Source organism: Triturus cristatus, chromosome 10 (genome assembly GCF_964204655.1).
Source record: "Triturus cristatus chromosome 10, aTriCri1.1, whole genome shotgun sequence".
In the NCBI taxonomy this organism is placed as follows: Eukaryota; Metazoa; Chordata; class Amphibia; order Caudata; family Salamandridae; genus Triturus; species Triturus cristatus.
Genome location: NC_140593.1, coordinates 1,202,589,950 through 1,202,614,174, shown reverse-complemented (window position 1 = coordinate 1,202,614,174; position 24,225 = coordinate 1,202,589,950). Strand labels below are relative to the sequence as shown.

The following is a 24,225-nucleotide window of genomic DNA, read 5'->3' as shown; positions in this document are numbered from 1 at the left end:
CTGCAGGACCGAAGACTTTAATTGGCTGACTTTAGAGCTTTTGAAATGTTGAGTACGACTTAATTGAGGAACTGGCATACCAAAGGTTTTTTAATTTTTTTTAGATGTGGATACTGTTAGATGTTTTTAGATGATGACGGTCCTTTTCAAAAGAGTGTTTGATTTGGCACAGACAGAAAACCATTCCAATTTTGGTTGGAATGGCTGACGGGTTCAACCAGTTGAGCCACTTCTAGCTTCCTGTTCCTTAGTTGCATACCGGCACTGTCATGAGCCTGGGTGTTTATTTGGGACACTGGTAACATTGTGCCTTTATTTTCCACACCACCGGCCATTCGTGGTCTCGCTTTATACTCGTGACCATTTATGTAGGATGCTGAAAAAAAATTAAAACACTAAACCCGGGCAACTTTGGCCGCATCATCGCACTTTTTTCCTTGACTTTAACCCATGTTGCACAGCAACTTGCGCGGCTGCACAACATGTCTAAAAAAAAACATTGGCAAAGCCATCAAATCTTGCATAGCCTGCTTGCTTAGCAGTAAAATATAGCAATAATCAGTGTTTAGTGGGTTTCCTAGACCTTCTGGCCCTTGTGCCACTGCACTTGCTGCACCCTTCAAATCAAGACCCTAGTGCCTGCAGGGTAATTGCACTTGTGACTGCTTGTTTAGTAGTAAAATATAGCAATAAAATATAGCAATAAAATATAGCAATAATATTTGTTTCCTAGATCTTTTGACCCCAGTGACACAGCACCAGCTCCAGCATTCAAATCATGATTCTAGTGCCTGCAAGAACAAATGAGCTAATTGTTTATATCCAGTAATAGGTGTGCTCCGAAAAAGGCACTGTTGCAGATGAAATACATAATTACTGTGTGGCTAAACAAAAACAAAAAAGCTTTTGTCAAAATGGATCCATCATTATAATGAACTTTTGCAAATTTAAATAAGCCGGTCAGATAGCAGCATAGATAAACAAAACGGTTGAAACAACGGCGGACTGGAAAAACCGCGGCTCAATCAGAATTCACAATAATAAATAGTCCTGTGCACTGCGCATCCGGTACCTGCCGCTGCTCAGTACCACTGTCCAGCAGATTAATAACAGTAGGAAAGTGGATGGGTGCACCAACAAGAAGTCCGAAGCGTTTCCAAGATGTTAATTCCAAATATGCTTATTTATTTCATCCACCAATTCCAACAAAATCCAGCCACCACGGTTCGTTCCAACAACTAATAGAACTTAGCCGGGGCTTAATGCAATAACATACAAGTACATCCGTATCATGCATAGTAGAATAGTACAAATCCATCCAAGTCATGATCAGAGGTAACTCATGATAAATGTGTCACTGTATCTCGATATGTAGTGGTCGGGATAGTGTAGTTCACGGATCAATAACTAAACTGAAAGGGCACCGTGCCACACACTAGTATGAAATTAAATAAACAAATAGTCCCCAAAGAACACACATGCATAGACTGCAATTAAAAAAATATATGAAAGAATAACAAAGCAAAAAGAAGTAACATAGGTGAAACCTATTGGCTTTGCCAATGTTTGTGTTTCTTTATAGTGTTTGGAGTGACCTCCACCTGGGACAACACCTGGTGGCCCTCAGCCCTCGGGAATCCACCCACCCCTACAGACCACGCACAAAACCTCGGCGTTATCCTCAACTCCTCCCTCTCCATAAATCGCCAGGTCAACGCCGTCGCCTCCACCAGTTTCAACTGCCTGCGCATCCTCCGCAGGACCTTCAAATAGATCGCCCCCGATTGCAGAAGGACCATCACCCATGTGCTCATAACCAGCAGACTGGATTACGGCAGCGCCCTTTACGCCGGAATCAACAGAACTCTTCTACACAAACTCCAAACCATCCAGAACACCGCAGCCAGACTTGTCCTCGGGACACCGCGAAATAAACCCATGACCCAACACCTACAAGACCTTCACTGGCTCCCCGTCGAGAAGAGGATCACCTTCAAACTCCGCACCCACACCTACAAATCCCTCTACAACATCGGACCCAAATACCTCAACAAGAGAGTCTCCTTCCACGTACTCAAGAGGAACCTCCACTATGCCGACCTCATGCTGGCAGAAGCCCCCCCGCATCTGCAGAAACAGAGCAGGCGGAAGAGCTTTATCCCACATCACAGCCAAGACCTGGAACGAGCTCCCGGTGAACATAAGATGCTTCCCGACCCTGCACACGTTCAGGAAGGACCTCAAGACCTGGCTCTTCGACTGATTCTTCTCCCCCCCTCCTCCTGGCACCCTGAGATCCTCACGGGTATGTAGCGCGCTCTATAAAATCCCTGATTGATTGATTGATGCTCCTAGAGCTGTTTCAGTAAGCAGCCCTGTAAATCTTGTCCTTATCCAGTCGAATTTGCTGTTTTTTGAGGGGGTCTGTTTCATCCACCCACCCCTTACCTCATCACTGCTTGCCCCCTCCGTCATTGGCTGCTCTTTCCAACTCCTCCCCTCTGAGTCCAACTTTAGCTTCCTGGCCCCTTGTTACAACTGCTTCCAATTGAGAGCTACACGCACATGTGAGACCGCCAATCATCACACAAAGGCACAATGCATTGACAATAATTATCACAATCATATATGCAAACATAAAACTTTACAGCTATGTATTTTATAAAAGGAACTGTTAGTGCACAGTCTTGCGGCTACCGTGCATATTCCAAAAGTTAAGTTTCAGGAGCAAGGAAAGCAGTTGTGCGGGCAGTCTACACCATCTTCTTCGTGCTGCGTCACACGACTCAAGTTGGCTGACGGGTTGCGCAGAGACGATGCTGCAAGCGGTGATTGATTTACCGACATTGATTCACATGTTTACGTCAACCCGCGTCAGCAATACTCCACAGACCAACTACCACTTCTATCATATGTTGTGATGCTCTGCCTTGACAATATACATAGCTCCTCTGCCTTTTAATTAGATTTATATATAAATACCTTATACATACACCTACTGTACTGAATAGAGGCTAAAATAAGACCCCCTCTCCTACTGAAAGAACCAAGCCTCTGTGTGCTGTGCTAAAATGGCTTAACAAAAGCATGTACTGTAGCTCGCTGAACACAAGCCAAAGGGAGCTTATGTAATCTGCAGTAATAGTTTCCAAAACAGTTGAGGAAGTGCAGGGCATTAATGCTTCAGTTGGCTAACATTGACAAAAACACCCCCTTGATGCAAAGTAAGACAAAGAGCACATATCACAACTTTGTTCCTTTGGGATAGTATCCAAATAAAATCTTGATTTGCGTTGGATAGTACATCCCACCGTAAGACTTTGTGCAAAAGAGACGCAATCCTGGCGCGATAAGTTAGTAAATCTCGGCTTTTTAATTTTTCAACTGTACCTCAAAAGCGTCCAGAATAAAGGCAGCTTGAAGCAGAAAACAGGCAAAGTGAACATGCCTGGTGGGCCCAGTGTGCAACCAGCACATAACAGATAACGTATGCGTTCTGATGCGTGCAGTCCCTGGCTGGCGAATTTACCATCTGCAGATAACAGGTCTGACTTTCCCACATCTACTATGTATAACTGTAGCGTTGAATACCAGATTTAAGACCAGACACCAAAAAAGAACCAGATAAAGGAGCTGAATATACAGCTTCCGTGGGCATCTCGAGAGCATTGGCTGCCATCAGTGCTCCCCTGAGCATGTGGACGGTCTGGCTTGGCACTACCAGTCCCACAGGTTGCGTCCATCAGCTCGCAGTAAGAAAGTAAGGAACAACAGAGGATGGTTTCGAAGCTCTGAGAAAAGAACCAGAGTGTGATTGGCTCAGTGCTTAATTTAAGCCTGTGATTGCAGGTGGGGCCCACCAGTGCTCATTTTTGGAGACTAGCACTGATTTTTCCTTAAAAAACTTTGATCCAGAGCAAGGCATAGAGAAACACAGAAGAGGGATAAAGGAAGCAGGGAAAGATGGGAAACCATGACAAAGGGAGAAAGCAGGGATGAAAAAGAAACTTCACGAGTGAGATAAAGGGGCCAGTAGTGCCTGGTGGAGGATGCAAGAGGCATGATATTTGGCATCTTGCCCTTCGATTGCATCGGCTATGTGCTTCTGAGCAAAACTTTGTGCGCCGGCACTAATTAATTTACAAATTAAGCACTGGATTGGCTGGAATGGTGGATGTCTCCGTGATGCAGCAGCTGAATGCTATACATTTAAATGCAACTGACATATATGGTGCCCAGCTCCTTCTACACCCACTCTGCAGATGCTGCTGCTCGTCCTAGCCCACTGACCGCTCCCAGGGTCCAGTGAGAAGAGCAGGTCCAGTGAAGCCATTGAGAGTTTGTAAAACCCTTGCGTTAGGCCTGGAAGAAACTGTTAAACTCAACCATTCATCATTGTGCTGAATCATGTAGTGTAATCAAAAGCAACAAGTGCCTGTCTGGTGTCATGGTGGAGGGGCACTAGGATCCTGCAGTGCAAAATCCTCTCAGGTCCACAGCCAGGACACTGAAAACACCTTCCTGTTAGGAGACAGAAAACGGCAAGAAGCAAGGGGAACACGGGACAGTCTAGTGCGGGCTAGGATAGGGACAAACTTGGGTGGACACAAGGTTCCCCAGAAGTACAGGAACAACTGTAACAGAGTGCATGATGCCAAAAACAAAGAATAGAGCTAGGCAGTAGCGAAGTCCATGGGGTCTGTTCATATGGCATGAGGATACTCCACCTGGGTTTGTGATGACAGAGGTGCAATCCCCATACTCAACAGCCCAGCAAGACTCCATCTTGTGAATGGCAGTACGTGCATTAGTGTTCGCCATTAGTGGTTGGCAAAAAGCACACCACAATATACATATATTGCCAGTCACAAGAAGGAGTCCTGGGACTTCTGGGATATTGAATACTAAGTGAGCAAGGTGTAGTGTGGTCACACACACAGTATTCAATATCTATTGAGCATGTGCTGTAGAGGTATTGAGGATAAACAGGCACAAAACAGACCCTGAATTGGCGCAAGACAGCACATTGTGCGCCAGCACAAGGAGAGGACAGGAATACCCCATGTTAAATATGGTGCATTCCTGCCCTCTTCCTTTCACGCAGGTGTCTTGCTGCATTGCGTTGCATGAAATATTAATACATCTGCCCCTGAGTGTCTAGATAAATGCTCCTGTGAGACAGAAGTTAGTTAGAAACATTACATGGACGTCAATTAACCAAAATGCTAGGAGTAGCAGAAATGACATCTATACGACGTCCATCAAAAACCACATTAATTTTGGTGTAGTGTTTTAGAACCAGATAACACACAGAGACAAACTAAGCACTTTTGAGAGGTGATGAACCGAGGTAGGCGATACAATAACTAACCTGATGGGTCCTGAACACCTCGGAAACCGTCTTCAATTCCTCCGGCGTAAAATCTCTGAGCTTCCCGAATGCAGTCAAGATCTCCTCATCCCAAAGAGGATCCAATTCTGTGGAGAGAAACCAACAGCACTCGTGTGTGGGGGCCAGCACAGGCAGCCCTGCCCCACCTGGGGTTACAGCATCAAGGGATGACTACGACAAACATGGACCACAGACAATCACAAGGAAGCAATGGTTGCAAACCACCCACTTTTCTAGAATTTGTGAAAGGTCTGGAAACTTTCCTGAGCACAAAGAGACAGTATTGTAGCAAGGATGCCCTGGGCCGTGTGCAAGCAAGGAAAAGGACCTCTTTGACTGCTGTTGGAGTATTAAAATATAGCAATTATCAGGGTCTTTGGGGCTCTGGGCCCCGGTGCCACTGCAATTGCTGCACCAATGGAAGTTACGCCCTAGCAAAGATTATCAGGTAGTGAGCTCAAGTACCGAGCATCCACCACCCGGTTATGAAGGCCCATCAGGACTGTAAAACCACTAGGTACTGCAGGGGGTGAGGAGTAGATGCCTCACTGACCCACTCCCTATAACACTGCCCATTATCCTATGCTCCCTGTTACTCCCCTAATCATCCTTCAACAATTCATTTGTGCCCTCTGACCCAGTGGCAAGAGCTGGAGATGCAGAAGTCAAATCCCTAGAAAAAGTTAACTAGAAGGATCCCATCTAGGAAAACTGGAGCAGAAAAGACATTGGATAGGGAAGCGAAGGAGGAGAAAAAACGCAAGAAGGCTAACACCTTTGGACTTAAGAAACCCTGGCTACAAGTGAGAACCAGTGACTTGGGTCTCATGGGCCCGGCCACTTCCTGGAAACAACAACTGCAACAAGTCTTTTAGGTAGATATGTTCCTTTGAAGGGGTATTAACTTGAGGAGACCCTTTGGGGTGCCGGCCCATGCCCAGTATCAAGTCTTCAAACTCTGGGTTCAGAGACCAGTGAGGACAATAAGTGTCAACCGTATCCGGGGTCCTCCACCAGCGAAAAAAGAAGCCCGGCTGGGTTCCCTCCCTGGACACTGGAAGTGATTCTTGGACTACCTGGACGCCACTGATTGCCGCAGGACCTGAAGAAACGAAACCGGTGTGAACGCGAGGCTCATCCGCTGAGGAAGTAAGAATTGGCGTGTGGCTCTTGTCTCTGTCTGCTTCGTAGAAGAAGGGCTTAAGGATGTGGTGCCCAATAGAGTTGGGGCCAGGTTCCTGCAGCGGGCACCTGTGGTTCTCTCGCCTTGGTCATGTTAAAAGCTTCCGCTCCAGGGGGCATATCATCAAGGACCGGCGATAATTATCGCTAAGCGCGCTTAGCGCCAGGATAATTATCGCTGTGGAATGTTATTGCTGAGATAGCGTGCTATCAGCAACGCTTATCTCAAAAGCGATAAAATTCCAAGCGCTAACTGCCAAATGTGAGATTATCACTGGAAATCCAGTGATAATCTCACAAAGTTTGGCGACAGCTTGATGATAGGGCAGGGCAGACTTAGCCATGATATCCACCTTACATAGGATATCATGGCTAAGTCAAACTAAAAGCAGGCGTAAGGAAAGTAGCGATAACCAAGGTTAGCGTTACTTTGCTTATTGCTATGCCTGTTAGCGTGCCCATTGATAATTGGAGAAATGTCGGTTAGCGACATTACTCCAGTTATTTTGGGATGGAACGCCCACTTTGCATCTCATTAGAGATGCAAAGATGGGCGTTACGGGAAAGGAAGCTAATGCAAGGATTCACGTGATAGTGTGACCTTGCTGATAAGGCAATAAAATTATCGCCGCTTTTCGTCCGAAAACGGACGCAAAAGCGGCGATAATTTTATATCGCCTCCTTGATGATATGCCCCCAGGTTGTTAAAAGATGATAACAGAGAGCAGTTTGATATACATGTACCTGAAGAACACAATCATGAACAGAGCATGGATCTCTTTTGTAGAATTAGCCCAGCCCCAACAAATGAGCCGAGAGAGAAGTAAACCACTTCTCTGAAGTAAACTGTTGGTCCCTCTGAAATCTGTGGCAGCGATGTGCTGCCAGTGACGTGCCAGTCCACAGAGGACATGTCTGAAGGTAAGATCCTTCAAGCTGCTTTAGTTATACCAAGGTACAGGCACATTCTGAAGGACAACGCTGTGGAAAGTGACTTCCAGTCGGTACGTATCTAAAGAGGAAACTAACAGAACAACCTTGAATGAGGGGGAGCATGTGCCCAGGGTTGGCAGCCCTGCAGATTAATCTTGATGCCACATTTGATGCCACCTTGCATCTGTTGCAGTAAGGTCTTGGACACAGACACGTGGAGTGCATAACCAACAAGTACTAGTTATACTTGATAAAAGCAGACTAACATTACACAGCGACATGTAGACATACAGACCACAACATAGACAACTATTAGATAGAGTGGCAGAGGCGGGTTCACCTACCTCGAGACGAGCATACAGCATTCTCGATGGTCGTGTGCTGGCTGTGGCCAGTCTGACAGGTCCAGTCTTCTTGACTGCGACAACTCGAGTCAGGTGAGATCTGCAGTTTATGTAAGCTCAAAATTCCACTACTTTCTTGGTCAGGACACCTGGCGCAGTTGTAGAGTCCGTTGATGTTAGATGACAGAGGGTCTCCTGGTGGAGGGATGGAGGGAGTTTGCAGAACCACACCCTGCTGGGTTGCTATCTTCACTGGCACGACGCCTTCTATATACCTGCTTGCATCTTTGAGAACAGTCTGGTCAACACTTTGAGGGTGAACCGTCTGACCACAGGAAACCCCTGGAACACCCACTAGGAGAGATGGATTCCCTGTTTCTTGCTGGGGCTGGTGACAACTGACGTAGCCTAGGGTGGTGTTGTGAGAGGCACCATGTAAGGTAGGTGCTCGTTGAAAGGGAGGCCCAAATGTTGAACTCTCGACTGTGAGTCCTCGATCCTTGCTTAGATGTTTCGTGCACGATGGAAGTGCAGAGTCTTCTTCATCCTCTTCTGGCTGCAAATTCCTGGTCAGGCCACAGCGCAGCAGATGTGAGACACGAAGATGTACAGAGCTGGGACTTGGCTGAGTAGGCTGTTGTGGTAATGTGAAGGGATCTGGCCTGGGAGCAGTGGTAGTTGTCGCCATCTCTCTGCCGTGCTGCATGCCATCATCACCAAGGCATGCAGAGGCACCAACAGCTGTGGATAAAGACAAGGGTATAGCTATTAAATACAGTACAGAGGGGGCAAACCTAGAGCAAGCCGTGCATCTGCAAAAGAGGTTACAACTGCATTCTTATGGATTTGGAGTCTCAGACATAACATCCAATAATAAAACCCTCATCTACATGGAACTGGTGTAGCAGCTGCCATTTTTCTTGCTGCGCTGCCCTACGCCAATGTGAAAGGGCAGGAATGCAACATATTTATGAAATACGGTGCATCCCTGTCCTTTCCCCCTGTGCTGCCACACATTTTGCTGCCTAGCGCCAACCCAGGTACCCTTGCACCATGGCGCAAGGGTGCCTGCATTGCATGCAGGATTGTTTTTTGCAGGAAGGTCCATATGAGGCAGTGTCAAAATCCATGGGTGTTGCACGGGAAAGTCCACGGCAATGCCCATGGAACGCCTCCCTGGCGCAGAGTAAGGCAACAGAGCGACCTGCGCTGCTTTGTCTTACTCCATTTATCTATGAGGCCGCTAAAGACACGCACAGGGACTTCGCATGGCCTCATAGATGATTGAGAGGCTTGCGCCACCAGAGCGTAAAAAAAATGACGCTGCGGTGGCACAAACCTCATATGAGCCTTACTTTGTATATGAATTCATACCAAACGTCTGCCATGTCTAAGCACTGTACTAGTTTCCAATCCAATGGTGGTCAATTTACAACCTTCATAAGAACAGAGGGTCTCATGTACTATAGATTGACGCACGGCAGTACAGCGAGTCTTCCTGATGCGCTGCCGTGCGTCAAAACAAAAGGGCAGGAATGTGCCTTATCTACAAGACACAGCGCCTTCCTGTTCTTCTACTCTGCACCGGCGCACAAACAGCAGCCGGCCCCCAACGCAGACATCCTTGCGTCACGGTGCAAGGGTACCTGCATTGCAGGGATAATTGTTTATGTGCAGGAAGGGACACCTTCCTGCACAAAAACAATCATGAAAGGGGGTTCGCTCCAGTGTGTGCTGCAAAACGCAGCATACATAGAGAGAGCAAAAAACAACGGCAAATACATTCTGACGCATTCCCAGGTTTATGACACTTTGTAAATCTGGAAATGTGTCAGGTCCCATGAATGTTGCATGGGAACCCTTACAGCAACACCCATGGACACCCTTTTCATGCAATGTAATGTGTGAAAGGGGCCCATATGTACAAGGCCATGACAAGTCACACAAGGTGACTTTACGTGGCCTTGTAAATGTGGGCAGGAACACTGCGCCACCGGTAAATTCTAAAAAAGTGACATACCGGCAGCGCAATGGGTTTGTAAATGAGGCCCAGAGTCTACTTAACTTACCTAGACAAAGAAAATCAGGTTTGTGGACATTCATGTCCAGAATGTTGGGGCTGTTATAGGGTTCGCTGCGACTGATGGACAGATGTGTGTCGAAAGAAGAACTGTACTGGCTCTCACAGCTGGATACCTCTGGTTTACACTGAAAAGATCGTCCTGCTGAGAAGAAAAGGCCAGGCACAGCTTTAGAACATCAGCTTTTTGTAATTAGTACCAAGTCAGATCAAAGCTACAAGAACGTCTCTCCAGAAGCATCAGCCTTCCTAGCTCAGCATCCCTTCGCGACGACCAGTGTCTCACTCACAGTATCCAATAGCATGACAGCTTCTAAGGCTGAAAAGCGGACGCCAAGGGACACAATCAGCCAAAGAAAGAACAAAACAGGCGTTTTTCGACTTTTTGGGGCTGTTTGAGCTTCCCTCAGTGGCAGAGGCCCGGGCAGCCGTCTGTATCTGTGAACCAGTGGCTGCTTCTGAAGTGCCCAGGTGAGCGCTGCAGGAGAATGGTGCTGGTTTTTTAGGTCTCGCCTGACCCAGCGCATGCGCTTGTCTGGCGAGACTTATTGAGAGGGCTCCAAAAAGTGCTACCAGGCCAGCCTAGAGCCACAGTGCATGTGCGCGGGCGCGCACGCCGCGCTTTACCGCGATACCTTTCACTTTCGCGGCCGCACAGCCACTTGGCATAGCCAGTAGGTCTCGCTTTTGGGACCTTATAAGTATTTAGGGGCATATCAACAAAGGCTTTATCTCTGCTTTTTTGGCTTTAAAAGGAGGCGCAGAGAAGTCTCAGGCATAGCCAACAGCTAGTGCGCTATAGTGTTTATAATTTTACAAACGAATCTCTCTCAACACTGAGACAGTTGTTTCCAAGTTCTTCAAGGAAAGGCCCGTTCAACTTTATGCCGCTCAGCACCAATAGTTAATATACAAAATAAACATCCTGCTCTATTTTCCATCCATATGCTCCAATAATGACCTAAACACTCATTATACCGAACAAAAAAAAAAATTGCACAATTTTAATAAAACAACAAGCATTGGCATAGCCAATAGGTCTCGCTTTTGGGACCTTATAATTATTTAGTTATGCAGCACAATATCCTTGGTGCAACAACATCAACTGTTGCATGGCTAAACACTTATAAGGTCCCAAAGGCGAGACCTATTGGCTATGCCAATGCTTGTCTTTTTTACTTTTCCTTCAGGCAAGTGACAGCTCCTGCAGGGCTCCCTATTTTTTTGGGGGGGACGGAGACTTTTAATAGCTGCATTGGCTTTACCAGCCGGGCAAGGCTGGTGATTACCCAAAATGTGGGCTATAATAAGGGCCACTGAAATTCTGCGGCAGAAGAGGGTCAAATTAGGTGGCAAGGTTAGTGAATTTTGCGGCAAGAAACTGAAAATTATGCAGCATTATGCGGCACATTTTGTGATAGTATTACTTCATTATTTAGTCATTTTTAAACTTGTTAACACTGTCTGGGCATTAGTTGTACCTCATTAGTACAAGTTTAACACCAAAATTTAGCAATGAGCTACAGACAGGTAACCAGTCAGCCTTTGCACAGGTCCTTCCACTGCGCAGCAACATGTCACTGCATTTTTACTAACTTTTGAACCGTTTGAGCTAGAAACTATTTTTGTGTGTTAAAATCTGCAGATTATGCGGCAGATGAAGTATAATGTGGCAAATGCAGCAAATCTGCAATTATGCTATAATTGTCGCCGGCATAATAATTCATCAGTTGTGCTGACAAAGGCATGCCCTATAAATGGACAGCTCTGCCACATGACCTTTTTCACGTCGGCCTTGAATGCCCAATGTTAGTTCTTGAGTGAACTCCACAGTCTGCTGATCGCCTTCCATGTGTTCTGACTTTCCACCAGCAGAGCTCAAGGGTGTCCTGTCCAGGCAGTGCATCAGAAGTGAGGACAGCGACCCCTGCCCGTCAAACCGGTGACAGCCGGTGGCAGCGGAATCAATAGTTCTGACCTTTTAACCTGTAAATCTTGGGACAACTGACAGAAAGTGCCCCTAGGGGATAAAGGGCTTTTGTACCCGTTGTTATTGCCTTGTGGCACTTTGGTATTACAGAAGAGGCCGCAGATTTGTGTGTAAACACTTCCTTTGACTGGGCCACATGTGCTCACATTTTGCACCCGTGCGATCCAGAGGGGGTGTTTATTTATTTTTTAATTTATTTTTGTAATTTGAAAGCGCATGGCTACCTTAAAAAAGGTTTCACAGCGCTAATTTCCTCATAGTATCTTCAACAACCGCAAAATACCCATTGCATTCAGTAGAGGAAATGAGCCGGGTGAGAAGAACCCCGTCTTCAGAAGCCTACGGAAAGCTGCAAGGGATCCCTCAGAGAATGCCTGTGCCCTTGCACCTGTCCTAAATGTAAGTCCCGGCGCAGGGGCAAATGGGCTGTTCGGAGACACTGTGATTGTGCAACAGATATGAAGGGGCACACAGTCAGTGCATCCTGAGGGGACCCTTGGGATGGGGGCACGAGCAGGGGCGGCTCCTCCGCTAAGGGGGAGGAGCATTGCCCCACTGCCTTTCAGCAGGCAAAAAAGGAAACATAAAATGATAATCACGCGATGTTATCATCATTTTATTTTTCTGTGCTGGGGCAGTTTTGTGGGGCGGGGCTAGGCTGCACAGGGGGGAGGAGTGGTGGCACCCTCCTAAGTGCGCATGAATGCTTGGCCGGTCCTCTGGGGCCAGCCAAACATACATGTGCACTTTGCATGTTCTCCACCCAGGCTGCATTACATGCCCAGGCTCCCATTCCCCAAACCACGGCTCTCAAACCAATCACAACGCTGCATTGCAGCGTTGTGATTGGCTTAGGGGAGCCTATCCTGCTTCTTCTTCTAACAGAAGCCAGGAAGAGGACGGAGATGACGGAAGAGAGACGGCGTCCGGCGGGCCAGCAGGTGCTTTTTTAAATTCTTTTTTCTCCCCCCCCCCCCCCCTTCCCGCCCCACTACTGCTTCACAGGAGCAGCCACAACTGGGCACGAGGAACTCGGAGACCCTTCGCCCAGGCATCACCCCGCAGGCGTGTGTGGTGAACCACTGCACCCACCTGCTGGGAAACCTGTGCAGTCTTCTCAAAGTGCGGGAAGTTAAAGTGGAAAGGTGATTCCTGCATGCACTGGGGACAGCCCACTGTGCCAGACTGCCCGTCTTCACCTGACATAGCCGACTAAACGAGCGCCCTGTGCATTGGGGGACAGAGTAAGAAGGCTCCTGGTGGGGACCTTCCCGGCCCACCGCTGGAGTCTCTCTCTTCTGTTGCCCATATGTGTGTTGTAAGAGTGGTGTCCCCTGCATGCACATATTGCCTGCACTGGGAATGGCATTCCAGGTTTCTTGTTCTTCAGCAGCCCCCTTGGGTGGTGCCGTGGACAACATTTCTTTTTTTGATAAACAATTTTATTGGTATTTTGATAACAAGCAGAGCCACACCATTGCCAGTCATTATTGGTCACCAACATAGACATCGGAAGCAAAGCGTCGTGTACAGTCAACAGTACAAAGCCTACTGCGTAAATTACATGCAGAAACAGTTTCAGTCAATTTACAACCAAGGACCGAGCCCGAAGTGATCCCACCACTTGCTCCAAATGTTCCCATGTTTCTTTGGACAGCCTTTGGCTTCATACACTGGCCCTTCCTGTTGCGCACACCAGTCCACTCCCTTCCACCAGTGAGACAGCGAGGGTGGGGCGGGAGACTTCCATCGGCTGGCTATGTCCCGTATTGGGACCATGGTGGCCACCCCAATCAACGCTTGCCTCAGACATCCTAATGTACTTATACCCATGATGGATTACAAATATGGCATGTATTCAGACCACAGCCAACCAGAACATAGAATACTGACGTAAACCATTTCCCACCTCAGCTTTCTCAAGGCATTCAGTAAAATCTCAGCTTGGGTAGACTTCTGAGGGACACTGGAAGAGGAACTCTCACCCTAGGAGACCAAAGAGACTTTGTGCAACATGGAGTGGAAGGGCTTTCTTCCTGGCATATTACTGATTCTTAGACAGTGCAGAAGCATTTGCTGTTCGAGCGAAACAGGTGTCGGCTTATCAAACCTCTACAATTTGTCCTTTTGGAAGCCATTTACCTGAGAAACCTACCTCTGTTGTGAATATAAACAAAAAGAGAAAAATAAAAACATCCATTCTTAATTCTAAACACCTTGCTAAGAATTTACAATTCAAACTTTCTGGAGAGTTTTTCTTTTTTCACAAATTACCCAGGCACTACAACTTTAAAAAAAATACTTTTATTTAAACAAAAACAGCAATGTGGGTCTTACAGTACAGATTTAATGAAAAACCTACTTTTAGGAGAGAATTGTCTTGCAAAAAACATTTTGCAGAAAACGTGTTGCACAAATCCTTTTCATCAAGAATTTTGCCTGCAGTCCATTGGCAATGGAATGAAACACCCGGAAGTTCAGAGGGTGAATGAGCAATAAAGCGGCCTTTAAATTTGTTTTCATTTGTCCTATGTTCAAAGACAGAGGTCAAATGTCAGGCTAAGGCAGTCAAAAGCCTGAGAAAATGGTGCTTATTCTTTTAACACGTAGATTGGTGTTTACTTTTCTTTCTCTCACTACGAAGGTAGAGGATTTTGAAAAGTTACCTACCTGATATCTTGCTAGGGTACAGGGGGTGTGAAAGGAAAGGCTGTAAGATGTCAGTTTTTTTCTAAACCACAACATTTAACTACACATAATTGAACTGCACCGCTATTTCAGAATATGTCACCAGTTAGAAAAGCACAAATTAAGAATTTTTTTTGTAATTCTGAAGTGTGGAGTAAACAAAGATTTCATTAGGTCCTAAACAAATCAAGGCACTTTACTTGGAGATGTGAAATATTTGCTGAAACCCAATTTATACACATCCATTTTATCAGTAAAACTGCATGTTAGCGTGAATTTTGTTGCCATTTCAATGGAAAATGTGCCGTCTGTGAATGACACCGGGCTACCACACCTTGCTTTAGTAACGGATTTGCGACAGTGTGCTCGGAAAGGCACCACCGGCTACATACCACACCCTGACCACTCTCCTGCTGAATGCATGTGACTTATTTGCTTCACTTGTTCTTTGTGTGACGATTGGATTTCTCAGAATCCCTATGACTTCAGTGATGTAACATTGAAGTACTGGAGTGAATGTATGACATTGTTCTGCATTCTGTCCATCAACTGTTGTTTTTGCATTTGTCACCCCGAGTGGGACGGGTATGCTCAGATGTGAGTCCCGTGCTCTCCATGCCACTGGAATCAAGCTATCCTGGCTGAAGAGGGGTGAAACCCCGAAACCGGTCCTAGGATGCTTGGTTCCAGTCCAGGGAGGACCTGGCTTGGCAGTTCGGGCTGGACTGTTCCCATGAGGCACAGGGTCAAGACTGATTTGCATATGGCTGGGTTCAAACTGGAATGGCATGGTGAGCAAAAAAACTATGGATTTAGGCCCAGATCTCTGTACTGGGGTGAATGTATTACATTGTTCTGCATTCTGTCCATCAACTGTTGTTTTTGCATTTGTCACCCCGAGTGGGATGGGTATGCTCAGACGTGAGTCCCGTGCTCTCCATGCCACTGGAATCAAGCTATCGTGGCTGAAGAGGGGTGAAACCCCGAAACTGGTCCTAGGATGCTTGGTTCCAGTCCAGGGAGGACCTGGCTTGGCAGTTCGGGCTGGACTGTTCCCATGAGGCACAGTGTCAAGACTGATTTGCATATGACTAGGTCCAAACTGGAATGGCATGGTGAGCAAAAAAACGATGAATTTAGGCCCAGATCTCTGTACTGGGTGAATGTATGACATTGTTCTGCATTCTGTCCATCAACTGTTGTTTTTGCATTTGTAACATTGAAGTCAGCACCCCACTCGGAAAATGGTTCCAGCAGCACCGATGCAGTCTGCATTTTGGAAAGTTGAAAATATGTGCAATCCGCAAACCCCAACATTTGATGTCACAAAGAAGGCAAAATGCTGAAAGCTGGAGCGACGAGAAATACCAAAGTACAACTATAAACAAACTTTGGTGCAATCAGTCACTCACACACAAGTAGATTAAATAAAGGCCAGTCAGTCCAAGGACGGAGCTGAGTAACAAAGAGGGCGGGAGTGGAGCAGTCAGGGGCGCAGCTTGGTCAGTAAGACTGGGAGGGGGGAGGGTGGGCAGGAGTGAGTAAGAGTTTCAGACTTCCCAACAATCACGCGGGTTAACCCCTTGTGTGTGCACGACGGCTCCCGGCCGTCGTGCATCACGGTGGGCGTGTGCGCACGACGGCCGGGAGCCGTCGTGATCCCGCCCACCGTTTATTTCTCCCGCACAGCGCGGGAAATAAACCCGCACACAAGGGGTTAAAATGCATTATACGAGTAGCAGGGTAGGAGGGGGTCCTTAAGGAGCAGTAGAAAGGGAGAGGAGTGTGGATGGTGAGGGTTAGTTATAACTCAATGTTTTGTAAAATAACAATTTTTTAAGACCTTTAAAACTGCGACAAGAGTGCGTGTGTGTTTTTGTCTGCGTATGTATGTAGAAATCCCAAGTGAAATCCGACAAACATATCACCCTACCCAGTCCTATGTTTTTTAATGCAAAAGCATTGACTGACAGACCACTTACTGTGCTTTTATTTATGTCCTATCGGTGTCTCAGCTTCTAACCTACACCACCCCCAAGGAGTAAGCCTTGACGCCTTGCCTTTGTGAAAGTCAAAGTGAGGAGGGAATTGGAAATTCGGGGAGCTCACAGTAGCATATGGCACCTGAGGTTCCAAGGACAACAACACTTATTAACAAGCATTTGCAATGCAATCGGCCTAGCATTTGCTCTTATTTTATTTTACTTTTGTTTTTTGTATGAAGTGGAGTGATGATATTTGCATAGCACTATTGCCAATCGTATGACCTTGCGGCGCTAAAAAACTTGAAAATGGGAAATAGGTTGAGAGAGAGGAGACAAGAGTAATATGTTGGCTGAAAAAACAATATACATTAAACCATTCTAATTCCCTACAGAAAGCGGTGACTTGACTTTCATGAATACTCTATAGAAAGATTTCGAAAATAATTCTGTTGTACCGTGATTAAAACAGAAATAAAGTAAAGGTGAAAAGCAATACAGAAATTTCTATGAAAAATATCTATTCGATTAATACAGTTGGAATTTGAAACAACACAACCCGTTATGTTTAGCAACATGCAAAATAAGTGAGCTGCTGTGCGATATCATGGTGCACGCATCTGAAGTTAAATAAATACATAACGGCTCTTCCTGCTTGGGTTTTGTGTAATGAGTTTCGGGCATGGACTAGGAATATTTTGTGGTGAAAAAAACATTTTAGGCATAAATCCACAAGATGTTGGATAGCAGAACTTAAACCTGAAATGTATGGTCCCTGACATATATCTATTGGATACAAGATTTAGATTCCTTTTTAAAGAAAAATAAGAACTGCATCAATTATGTTCTTTTCACAAATACATGTTAACCCTAAAGGAAATCTCCCTCCCAGCAGTAGAACAAAAGCTCCAGTCATGGAAGAACTTAAAAGAGGTGTTACAGGGACCGTCGTCTGCGGAAGCGGGCAACGATAATGTTGCGTCTACCAGCCAGGACACATAAACATTTGACTAATTTGGCCCATCATGTGCTGGGAGGAATTCGACTTTTTGAAAAACAAACTGAAAATGTGGAACTCCATAACAAAATTGACATTCTTTTGGGCATGCATGGCTTTCAAATGCTTGTAGTAGTTCGAACTATATCTACGGACACATTAGAGCTATGGCTTGAGTGACAATATTCTTTTTGAACTTTTTAAAGATTTTTTAGACCTTCTAAATTATTTTTAAACAATATCTGTTTATTAGAAATATTAGCGCACCAGTGTCTAGTCAACCTAGGAGTATGTTGAGAATTTAACTATGTCGTCCTTTCGGAAGAGGAGTGGGTCTCATGTTTCATAAAGGTACCATAATATAGGCCCAGGTAACTTCACAACCCTTCACCTATATTCTTTCCTACATTACACTTACGGTTTACAGGGACTGACCTTTTACCTAGAAACGACACTGCATTCAGAATGCGGGTTTTCCCTAGTTTGAACTCTCATACATTATGCATGAGGATTCTTGGAAGCACAGCAGGACTACTATCTCTTGTATAATATCTATGTATAAAGTTCATGCCCGATTTCATCCTTAGTCTGACAGAGTAATACAGCGAGGTAGGACCCCTGGGGAGACCTTTGGGTATATATTTACATCACATCTTGCAAAGACAGCGGGAGGAGATGAGGACTTCCCGGCCGACACACTGACCAGAGACGCTGAGGTTCCTGCATGCAGACACTCCAGCTCGCAGTGGTCTAACATTCCTCGCAGGGTGTCCAACTCGAGACCAAGACGGGGTCCCACAGTCTCTCACCTCAGGTAATGGGGTTGACTTTATCCTAGAGGGATTCTTGGCTTAACACCTACACACATGCTAGGTACACTTAGGTACACCTAGTTATGGGAGACATCATAGGAGTGTGCATCTTTTATCATGTATTTTAAGTACTTGCATGTATTCATGATTACTGCAAAATGGTAGAGCTTTACCATCCATTTACTTTCATAGTGCTTTTAATCCTATATATCTGCTACTGTCTAACGGTTGTTGCAGCTCATCTATTTTACACCAGAATAACAACTGTTCAATAAATACTTATTGAAAACGCCCAGCCTGTTTAGTCTGTGTAACTCTATAAGACAGACTAAGTAACCACGAGTGACTGAGTGAAAAGTGGTATATTGTTTCCATGGTTCTGAGGGATCAGGGTTGTCATGTTTGATGGTTGCCAAGAACTATTCTCTCCTTGGTAAGAGGAGATTCTAGTGGCACTGTGAGCTAGCTGGTACAAAAGGCCATCATACCCGGTGGGGGTGTTCGGAATCAGTCTGACACCAATCCTACAGTGTATGTTGTCCAAATGTGCAGAGCCTGTATAGGTTTTATAGAAACTAAACGACATGGCTGTAGGACCCAGAAGATGATCTGAAAAACAAGAGCATGTGGTGTCAGGCACAGATCTGATGCGCCTGCCTCACAGGCGTAATCAAAGATTCAGGACATAAACGACAACTCCCAGAAGTCTTGTAAGGGAGGAGCTAGGGAGTACTTGAGGCTGTTAACGCTAGTTAGCGGCGTGCGTAATTCTACTTTCATGTTCGGAGGTCGGAACAATGCGGGTGCATTGTTCAGCGGCTTTTCCTTGATTCAGATTTGCCGGCCCGGCAAAAGAGTTGGAGACCTGCTGACACTCGGCGCTCTTCAGAAACCGCAGACGGCGTTCTGCAGGCTCTCTTGGTGAGAGTCCTCCATGGAATTCAGATTTAGTTTTCCTTTGAGACTGGCGGCGCACTCTGGGTTAGCGTGTTCTACATTCTGTTTTTGGCTGCGAGGACTATGGAGCGGCCAAAGATTCGTGCTACATTTTTCCTTCCTGTTTGGGCTCGAGTTATAGACAATAAGGGAAAGGAGTATGGACTCCAGCCTTTCCGGGACTCGCTTGGCATAAGGTACGATTGGAATGGACCGAGCTAAAGCTGCATTTAGCGTTTGGTTATTATTTAGTCTACTTTTGATTTGAAGGATTCTTTTTCTCTTGGAGAAACAATTTGTTGTGGGGACTTTGCAATTGGATCCAAGTCCTTATTGTGGATCATACTGGCATATACTGATATCCCCCCCCCCCTACAGAACTATTTATCAGTACCTCTACGCTGTAGAAGAGTGATTCTACTTCTTGTTTTCTTTTCTTTTGTTGGATGGGAAGGCACTAAGTGTATGTATGAATAATGAATGAATTATTGTTACCCGTGTGTGTGAAGTGAGAGCGTACTAATGGTTCTGCTTTGTTGTTATAGGTATGATGATTTGTACCATGATAAGAGCAGTATCTTTCGTGGCTTGTAGGGAGGAACATCGCTTCTTCTTGGCATTTGTTATCAGGTATTTGTCATATTAGTGAGACTAAATGAGAGTAGAGAGTTTTGTTTACCCTGTAGTAATTGTGTGTTCTTTGTCTTCAGGTGTCCCATCCCCGCCGTTCCTACCCTTTTCCCATCCCTCGCTTGATCGCCTTTTAACTCTGTGTCACTTAGTCAGAGTTTGGGGATGTCATGAGGTGGACCCCTTTGTGCATCGCCCGGATTCTGAGGAGTTCCTGGATACGTTATAGAATTACGCACCTACGAATATTACTCCTCCCGATCTGTGTGAATCACTGGGATGGTGACTTTAGAAGAAGTGATGCAGGCACTGGTATTGGTCCAACAGGAACTAGTTACATCACGAGCTAAAACGGCAGCCTTAAGGGACAAGATAGATAGACAACTAGAAACCCTTTTGAAGCCTCTACAGCAGCATCGCAGATACAGGCCAATGTACCTCCACCCACTCCCTTAGCCAGTCCTGAAAGGTAGTCAGGGGATCCCCTCAAAATACAGACATTCCTTACTCAGATCGTGTTACATTTCTCCTGCAAACCCACTTCATTCCTAACAATCACTCTCGAGTGGCTTTTGCTATATCATACATGACAGGAGATGCTGCCAATTGGGCGGTTCCTTTAGTGAAGTATGACGATCCTTTACTGTCTGATTGGAATGCTTTTCGTCGGGAATTTGAGCGAGTGTTCGACGTGCCACCACGTTTAGTGCTAATAGGGAACTTCTAGAGTTAAGGCAGGGAAAGAAAGATCTGATTACCTATCTGGCTGCCTTCAATCGGTTGATAGCCGAAACTGCATGGCCTGAAGAAAAAAGGATGTCACTGTACTACTTAGGGCTAAGAGATGAGATGAAAGATGTGTTAGCCCAAATCGATCCCCAACCAACCACGTATACTGATTTAATGAATCTCACCCTATGTCTGGATCATAGATTGGCGGAAAAGGAAGGGGAACGTAAAAGAGGAGAAAAACCCTATGTTCATTGGGAGAGAGGGACCAGAACTACAGAGGCCTCTAAAGAATCGAAAGCTGTACCCATGGAAGTAGTAGCCATTTGGGCCCCCTTGTCTAATAGAAAGAGAAAGCCGCAGAGCACAGGGCCTATGTATGTATTGTGGTAGGAAAGGTCATTTCGTGAGAGAATGCCCCCATAAACCTAAGACACAGGGGTCGTTTTATTCCAGCAAAAAGGTGGCGGTCACCGCTGTTCATACCACAGAGACATGGGTCACACCTGAGGAGGTCGCGATCGAGGAGAAACTTCCAAAACTGGCACTTAAGGTACCTTCGCTAGCCGGAAGTGAGTCCAAAAATATGGAATCTCATATAGTGCTCTCCATGACCCTCACAAACTGTCCTCATATACACCAAGTGTGGGTGATGATCGATTCCGGACCCACCGGGAATTTTATTGATTGTGGGTTGGTACAAAGGATAGAATTACAAATCGTTCCCAGAGAAGTTCCAGAGAAGGTGTTGGCTGTGGACGGGAAACCACTGATATCAGGTCCCATCACAGAACAGACTGAGATGATGGGGTTAATGCTCAAGGGGGATAGGCAGGACCACATGGAGGACACAATCTTGAATATCATTGAGGCTCCTTAGTATGAGGTAATCATAGGTATGCCGTGGCAACACAATCCCACTATCGACTGGAAAAGGAAGACAGTGGTTTTCTTGTCAGAGGAATGTAAAAAACATTGCACAAGAGTTCCAGGCGAGCACACGTTAGCACTCACACAAGTATTTCACATCGCAACCGCTGCTGAGACAGGTACAGAACTCCCCGCAGAATATGTGTCTTATAGTGATGTTTTTTGTGAAGCCAAGGCGGAAATCCTACCCCCCCCACCGAGACTACGATTGCCGCATAGACCTCATTCCGGGAGCCACTATCCCTTCTTGTAGAGTCTATGCTTTGTCAGACTCAGCGACTAAGAATCTGCGTGAATACTTAGATCACTACGTCGACATAGGCTTTATCAGGCCATCTCGTTCACCAGCAGCCTCGCCTCTGTTTTTCACAGCAAACGCCAATAAAGATCTCAGAACCTGTATCGATTATCGTATGTTGAACAATAACACTGTGAGGGACCGATACCCTCTTCCGCTCATCCCAGTGTTGTTGGACCAGGTGAGAGAATCCAAAATCTACACTAGGCTTGACCTGAGAGGGGGTTATCTGGTTCGAGTACACGAGGGGGATGAGTGGAAGACAGACTTTAAAACACGCTATGGATTATTTGAATACCTGGTGATGCCCTTTGGGCTATGTAATGCCCCAGCGGCATTTCAGTTTTTCTTAAATGATGTGTTCAAAGACTAAGTAGACAGATTTGTGGTCATTTATATAGACGATATTCTGATTTATACTGCCAACCATGCTATGCACTTGAAACATGTTGCCTTGATACTCCAGAGGCTGAGAGAGCATAGTTTGTTTTGGAAGCGGAGCAAATGTGTGTTTCATGTGGAAGAGGTTGAATTCCTGTGAGTGGTTCTAAGTCCCTCAGGTTTATGTATGGTGGAAAGAAAGGTGAAGGCAGTTCAGGAATGGCCTGTTACTAAATGTGTGAGAGATGTTCAATGCTTTTTAGGATTCTCAAACTATTACCGGAGATTCATCTCTCACTTCTCTCATCTGGTATCACCAATAACAAGACTATTGAGAAAGGGAGTGCCTTTTCTTTGGAACACTGAGGCCATGGAAGCCTTCGAGTACCTATTAAAGGCGTTTACCACTGCACCAATTCTGAAGCACCACATACGGAAATTCTGTTTATTGTTGAGGCCGACGCCTCAGATGTAGCAATAGGGGCGGTTCTATCCCAACGAGATAAACATACGGGACAACTCCATCCAGTTGAATTTTTGTCCAGGAAACTCAATGCAGCAGAACTTGATTACACTGTGGCAGAAAAATAGTTATTGGCTATAAAGAGGCATTGCAAGAGTGGAGACATTATCTGTGGGGGGGACTTCATCCAGTCACGGTATATACAGACCACAGGAATCTCCAATACATGAAAACTGCCAGACAACTCACTCAAAAACAGATTCAGTGGATGCTTTTCTTTGCAGAATATGACTTTGTAGTTACGTTTCGTCCTGGGTCAGAAAACTGAAAAGCAGATTCATTGTCTCGACAAGACGACCAGACTATACCTCAGCAGGGGATCACAGAAGCTATCGTTAGCCCCGATAAGGTGATATGTACCATAAAGCTGGAAAACTTTCTGGAAGAAGTCACAAAACATCAAATCCCTGCAGGGTGGCAGACATGGGTAGAGCAATATGCGCATAGAACACTCAAACATGGAATACCATTGTACAGAAACAGATTATATCTACCATCCCAGGAACTCAGACTACGGGCTTTCAATTGGTGTCATGATTCAGTTCTAGCTGGCCATCCAGGTAGCACAAAAACCCTACAACTTGTACGTCGACAGTTTTGGTGGGAACAATTGACCAAAGATGTAACACAATGGGTATCTCAGTGTGAAATATGCGCACGGGCAAAAGGGGAACAATCAGCAAAGAAAGGAAAACTGATGCCAATGCCCACACCATCGCAACCATGGCAAACCATCAGCATGGACTTTGTGCTAGGTCTACCTCTGGATCAGGAATACAATGCCATACTGGTTGTCATTGATAGCCTAACCAAAATGGGCCATTTTATTCCCTGCAGAAATCTACCCACAGCAGGACAAACCGCCCAACTTCTATTAACTCATGTAGTACGGTTACATGGACTTCCACAAGTCATCGTATCAGACAGAGTACCTCAATTTGTTGCAAGATTCTGGCGGATGTGGTGCAAAGCGCTTCACGTGGAAGTAGCCCTGTCTACCAGTTTCCACCCGCAGACAGACGGGCAAACAGAACGGGTAAATCAGACTCTCAAAAAATACCTACGGTGCTACACCAAAGATGCCACCGATTCTTGGGTGTCCTTATTATGGCTCGCAGAGCTTTCCTATAACAACGCTTGGCACAGTTCCATAAAGGAAACTCCATTTAGGGCCAATTCAGGTTTCCATACTAAAACATTGCCACTGTCTATTCCCAGTGATGTGGTCAACCAGCCTACAGTTATGTCGCAAATGAGAAGTCTACAAGCCATGCACAGTAAGGTACAGAACAACCTAAAACGTGCCAAACAGTCCTACAACAAATGGGAGGACTTACACCGCAAGGAGGGGCCCTGTTATCAACCTGGGGATTGTGTATGGCTCTCAACTAAAAACAT

General features: G+C 45.8%; 1 protein-coding gene across 4 annotated transcripts in view; it reads right to left on the bottom strand.

The window, feature by feature from the left end:
• LOC146797056 (uncharacterized) overlaps positions 1–24,225 on the bottom strand; it is a 190,852-nt gene that overhangs the window by 118,708 nt on the left and 47,919 nt on the right. For 2 of the 4 annotated variants that reach the window (XM_085629671.1, XM_085629670.1), the window contains exons 2-3: positions 7,852–8,592; positions 5,372–5,478 (exon numbers count right to left, since the gene is read on the bottom strand). In XM_085629671.1, the coding sequence (XP_085485797.1) occupies positions 5,372–5,478; positions 7,852–8,557 (813 nt within the window). In that variant the 5' untranslated portion in view covers positions 8,558–8,592. Of the gene's footprint in view, positions 1–5,371; positions 5,479–7,851; positions 8,593–9,920; positions 10,077–24,225 lie in introns of all 4 variants that reach the window. The other 2 variants (XM_085629669.1, XM_085629672.1) reach the window with 2 other exon arrangements.